Genomic DNA, 6,000 nt, shown 5'->3' with positions numbered 1-6,000 from the left:
GTGAAAATTTATCCTATGCTGCCTGATAACTTTAGGTTATCACTTTCAGTGTCAACATGAATGTTAAAATGTTCTATTTTGAGCTGCAGTTACCACTAAATACACCTTGCATTCATTAGCACCGTGCACTTTTCGGTAAAATTGCTTTTATATATGTGTTTCCACAGTTAACGAAGCAGTCTTCTAGGATGTTATCTTGTATTCTCTTCTCTCCTTCTTTCTTTCCTCTATTCTTTTCTCCTTGTCTCCCTTTTTCTGTTTTGCCTGACCTCTCTCTCTTACTTGATTCTTTTTTTTTCCTTTTCCTTTTCGTTTCCGCCTCTGTGGCCATTGCAATTTAAATATTCCCAAAGCAGTTTGTAATAAAGTTTTTCTGTATTTATAGATCAAGAGGAGCATTTTAGTGTTAGCTGTAACGCTCCACTTGTGAAAGTAAATCTGTTGGGCTTCTTCTTTGCACTCAGACAAGGATTCTGAGTGCTACTCTGCTGGAGAGGACATGTTTAAAAAAACCACAAAAAAAAAAAACCAAACATGATTTCTGCAAAGTCAATGACTTGAAGCAATCTGCTGGGCTTCCTTAGATATAAAAACCTTTTAACTATTGGCACCATAAGCTGAATTTGACTCCATTTTATTCTAAATAGGATTGAATTGTAAAGTATTTCGTTTGACATTCACTCTATCTATATGATTGGGTTTAACTGGCTATATACACTCAATGGCCATTTCATTAGGTACACCTGTCTAACTGCTCGTTAACTCAAATTTCTAATCAGCCAATCACATGGCAGCAACTCAATGCATTTAGGCATGTACACATGGTCAAGACGATCTGCTGCAGTTCAAACCGAGCACCAGAATGGGGAAAAAAGGTGATTTAAGTGACTTTGAATGTGGAATGGTTGCCGGTGCCAGACAGGCTGGTCAGAGTATTTCAGAAACTGCTGATCTACTGGGATTTTCACGCACTACCATCTCTAGGGTTTACAGAGAATGGTCCGAAAAGGAGAAAATATCCAGTGAGCGGCAGTTCTGTGGGCGCCAATGCCTTGTTGATGCCAGAGTTTAGAGGAGAATGGCCGGACTGGTTCGAGCTGATAGAAAGGCAACAGTAACTCAAATAACAACTCGTTACAACCAAGGCATGCAGAAGAGCATCTCTGAACGCACAACACGTTGAACCTTGAGGTGGATGGGCTACAGCAGCAGAAGACTCCTGTCAGCTAAGATCAGGAAACTGAGGCTACAGTTCACACAGGCTCACCAAAATTGGGCAGTAGAAGATTGGAAAAACGTTGCCTGGTCTGATGAGTCTTGATTTCTGCTGCAACATTCAGATGGTAGGGTCAGAATTTGGCGTCAACATGAAAGCATGGATCCATCCTGCCTTGTATCAACGGTTTACGCTGCTGGTGGTGTAAAGGTGTGGGGGATATTTTCTTGGCACACTTTAGGCCCTTTAGTACCAAATGAGCATAGTGTCAACGCCACAGCCTACCTGAATATTGTTGCTGACCATATCCATCCCTTTATGACCACAGTGTACCCATCTTCTGATGGTCACTTCCAGCAGGATAACGCGCCATGTCATAAAGCATGAATCATCTCAGACTGGTTTCTTGAACATGACAATGAGTTCACTGGACTCAAATGGCCTCCACAGTCACCAGATCTCAATCCAATGGAGCATCTTTGGGATGTGGTGGAACGGGAGATTCGCATCATGGATGCAGCCGACAAATCTGCAGCATCTGTGTGATGCTATCATGTCAATATGGACCAAACTTTCTGAGGAATGTTTCCAATACCTTGTTGAATTTACGCCACGAATGATTAAGGCAGTTCTGAAGGCAAAAGTGGGTCCAACCCGGTACTAGCAAGGTGTACCTGATAAAGTGGCTGGTGAGTGTATTTCTGCATTTAAATTGGATTTGTGCATGTAACGTGCCTTCTTGGGAACTGGTGTTATATAAACCGAATTGAATTAAACTGGATTATTCTGCATCAAACACATGTTTGGTGTTTTTGACTGTATAACATTGCTGCAGTTGGACATATTTCTTTTTGTAGGTGAATATTTATATCCATCACACAAACTGATTAAAACAAAGAAGTACAGTGAGGTACTGACTCCCCAAAAAAAAAAAAAAAAAAAAACTGCAACACGGGGCTGTTTAAAAGTTTTTATTAATAATCAAGATTTGTTGGGAACATTAACTTTCTAATGTTTCTAGGCTAATGAAAGCAACATTAAAACAAATGAAGTTGTTATATCTAAACAAGATCTTGTTGATACGCCTCCTGAGTGAAATGCACAGTGACTGCAGTGTTTATCTGGACAGTTCAGGACCAAATCTCTTGCAGCTTACATAATGGCTCAGTTGCAAAGGAGAGAATAAGGAATTAGAAAAATTACTGCAAGTTGAGTCACAATCAGAATTATAGTCAGCATCATTATGTCTGCATCTATACACATCATCCACCCACGTCTTCCTGTCTTCCTGAGATACTGCCCTCTGCTGGGAGTTCATTAATATTCGATAGTCACTGCTTTTGTCTTCAGGTATTCATTGAGGGCCTCCTGACCTGTTTGTTGACAGAGAGACAAAAAATGAACATGTTCATCAGTCAGTTCATTTCTTCCCCAGTTCTGGGCCTCTCTGTATTCTGATTTTATTACTACTCTACTACTGTTTATTAGTTAATTTCATTCAAGCATTATCATATCTAAATCCAGTGACAGTAGTTTAGATTGAATAGAAGTCACAGAATGACAGCGTCAGTTTTCCCTCACCGAGGTCTTTGCCAAATCCAGACTGTTTGAAGCCTCCAAAAGGTGCGGCCACATCAGTTTTGTTGTAGGTGTTGACAAAAACAGTGCCAGCGTTAAGCCTCTCGCTCACGTACATAGCTTTGCTGATGTCACGTGTGAACACACCTGAAGCCAACCCATACTCTGTATCATTAGCTCTCCTGAGGACATCATCCACCTCACTGAAGGAGGTTGACAGACAGCAGAGCAGATTGTCATAAAAAACACAAGATAAAACAATTACTTAGTTTACTGTGTGTGAGCTGAAGCAGCTTTGGATTTCAACATACCCACTCCTGAACTTGGAAACGATCATGATAGGACCAAATGACTCTTCTTTAGCGATGTACATGTGGTCTTGGACATCAGCAAACACTGTGGGTTCAAAGAAAAAACCTGCAAGCAAAACACAACTTTAAAGCTGAATCCAAAACAAACAGGAAACCGTCAACAGTATAGTTTATGTCTTACAGGACCCACTGAAAGACTGTGATCTTCAAGCTCCTGCTTCCTCACCTGGTCGCTGTACTTGTTTACCACCACAGATGAGGGTGGCTCCCTCCTTCACGCCCATCTGACAGTACTCCAAAAGTTTGTCTAAATGGGCTTTATGATTCTGAGGGCCGTGGTCTGTGGAGCGGTCCAAGGGATCACCAATCTTCATCTTCTTAACCTTCTCAACCTGGAAAAGCCGAAAAGGATCATTTCATTATTTTTATAAACAGGAGCTTGGTGCAAAAGTTTAAATTTATTGAGAATTGTCGCTACAGGTTCAAATATATATTCATGCATGTTTCTACATGCTGGTGCAGGAGGAGGGATTGCTGTCAGTGACTCAATGCAATCAGCTCGGCTTCCCTAGATAGAAAACGTTTTACTAGTTGGAATAGTAAACTGAACTTGACCACATTGTTTTAGATCTAGGATCAAATTGGAATGTTTGTTATTGACTTTGAATCTGTATGATTGAAGCAAATTAACTATATATTTCTGTATATAAATTTGGTCTGAAGGCAGCTTTTGTTGTGAATAGATAAACTGAATGAAACTGAAATTAAACTCTGGCAAGTTCCAGAGAAACAACACTTTTTACAGCCATCAACAAGCTTCTGGTATCATTCTAGTTGGATATTTGAACCTTCTTATTTTTGTCAGACATGAAAGAGTTCGTCTGAATTTGTTTGGTACCTGTCACAAAACCAGCTTTTAGGTGTTTATTGCACACATTTTGTATCAGGGTTGAGATTAGGGGAATTCCAGCATCTTAATTTTAGCCTGCATTCTCCATGTTTGGGATCATTGTCCAGGAGGAACACTAAAATGTGTCCAAACGTCCCCCAAACTGCTAACTTAGAGGAAAGGAAATTTGTCGGAGCGTTCAAAAACAAGAGTACTAATTTGTACACAAAAGTACAAATTAAATCAGTTCATTAGGCAGCTCCTCTCCTGCTCCAAAGTTTAAACTTGGATTGTGAAACTTACCACTTTTTTCACAAATTGGTCATGAATGGTTTCCTCCACAAACAGCCGACCAGCAGCAATGCAGTTTTCTCCTTTGTTGAAGAACACTGAGCACATGCCCTGAAATCCACATACAACAGCTTGGCTTCAGTACTGCAAACCACAGACATGAGCACCAAAAGATGAGAAAGTATTCTAAAGGAACACACCATGCGCACAGCCTTGTCCATGTCACAGTCACTGAAGATGATGAGAGGGGATTTTCCCCCGAGCTCCAACGAAACTTTCTTTACGTTACTGACTGCACAGCTTTGGAGGAAGCAGGGCATAGACACAATGTGAGCAGTGCTGTTTCTCTCTTGGAAATGGAGGTTTGTGTAAGAGCTCCTCTTACCTCTTCATGATGTGTTTACCAATTTCTGTAGAACCTGTGAAGCCCAGTTTTCGTACAACAGGATGGTCAGACAAATGCTGCCCCACCAGAGCACCTAAAAGAAAAGGAGAGGTTTCAGGAAAAGGGTTTGGTGGTTTTTTTTGTAGTCCAGGAATGTGGCATTTCTGAGATATTTAAGGGCACCTGATCCAGGCAGAATGTTAATCACCCCTTTGGGCAGTCCTGCTCTCGCTGCCAGTTCAGCAAACTTTAGTGCTGTAAGTGGAGTGACCTGGAACCCAAAGAATTCAAATGACTGAAACACCTCTGAATTTTCTGCTCTCTGGGTCACATCTGTAAAATGTGAATCCTACCTGAGCTGGTTTGAGGACTACAGTGTTTCCTGCTGCCAGGCAGGCAGCTGTCTTCCAGGCCAGCATCATCAGTGGATAGTTCCAGGGAATCACAATGGCACACACTCTGAGGCGAGCAAGGGGAGGTTACCTGGGCTGTAATGGTACACTGACTGATTGTAACAATCATAAAACACAAGGACAGGTCTGGGAGTTTACAGACATGCTGATGTCCCAGTAGGGCCATATTTGCTGTATACACATGAATATTTCGATGGAGCAACTCTTCTTTCTAGGAATCTGGCCAAAGTTATTAGTTCTCCAAAACTCTGACAACCCAGATTTCAGACCAGGAAGCAGGGTTGTAGTTTAACACTCCTCTCTGCAGCTTCTGTACTGCTACCCACCCAAGCTAGAACAGCTTATTTCTCATCATTAATAGAAGAGAACAAGAATAATCCTAGGTTTCTCTTTAGTACAGTTGCTAAACTTACACAAAGTCATAGCTCTGTTGAACCATCCATTCCCTTAGCTCTTAGCAGTCATGACTTTATGGGATTCTTCTTAAATAAAATTGATTCTATTAAAAATAAAATCTTTGACATACTCCCGAAGATGATTACTTCATCCTCAGCAAGTGAGACAACATTGGAAATAACTGTAAACGTGATCAGTGTTTGGACTGTTTTGATCCTGTGGAGCTTCCTGAGTTATCAGAAATATTATCTTCATCTAAACCTTCAACTTGTATATTAGACCCAATCCCAACCAAATTATTTAAGGAACTAATTAAGCACCATTAAGATCCACTTATCCAAAAGGTTTGGTTCTTATTCAAAATATTTCCATAAATATTATTGTACTAAATAAAGGCAGCTAATTAAACATCATTGAGAATTAGGCGCAGAAGGTTGGTTTATTCAGCAAATCATTCTTTAAAATGTCATTTTATTAAAATGTTTTATGTTATCTTGCATTGTCAATTGTTGTTTGAAGGT

At 40.5% G+C, this 6,000-nt stretch overlaps 1 protein-coding gene across 1 annotated transcript in view; it reads right to left on the bottom strand.

Annotated features, from left to right (window-relative positions):
* Positions 1-2,171: 2,171 nt before the first annotated feature.
* The window catches only part of aldh1l1 (aldehyde dehydrogenase 1 family, member L1), a 59,922-nt gene continuing 56,093 nt past the window's right edge, over positions 2,172-6,000 (bottom strand). Inside the window, exons 15-23 of the mRNA XM_047348356.1 lie at positions 5,024-5,129; positions 4,854-4,941; positions 4,671-4,764; positions 4,486-4,585; positions 4,298-4,396; positions 3,332-3,497; positions 3,106-3,211; positions 2,798-2,997; positions 2,172-2,589 (exon numbers count right to left, since the gene is read on the bottom strand). Coding sequence (XP_047204312.1) covers positions 2,534-2,589; positions 2,798-2,997; positions 3,106-3,211; positions 3,332-3,497; positions 4,298-4,396; positions 4,486-4,585; positions 4,671-4,764; positions 4,854-4,941; positions 5,024-5,129 — 1,015 coding nt within the window. The 3' untranslated portion in view covers positions 2,172-2,533. The remainder of the gene's footprint in view (positions 2,590-2,797; positions 2,998-3,105; positions 3,212-3,331; positions 3,498-4,297; positions 4,397-4,485; positions 4,586-4,670; positions 4,765-4,853; positions 4,942-5,023; positions 5,130-6,000) is intronic.

Source organism: Girardinichthys multiradiatus, chromosome 20, assembly GCF_021462225.1.
Source record: "Girardinichthys multiradiatus isolate DD_20200921_A chromosome 20, DD_fGirMul_XY1, whole genome shotgun sequence".
Taxonomy (NCBI): Eukaryota; Metazoa; Chordata; class Actinopteri; order Cyprinodontiformes; family Goodeidae; genus Girardinichthys; species Girardinichthys multiradiatus.
This window is presented reverse-complemented; position numbering and strand designations above follow the sequence as displayed.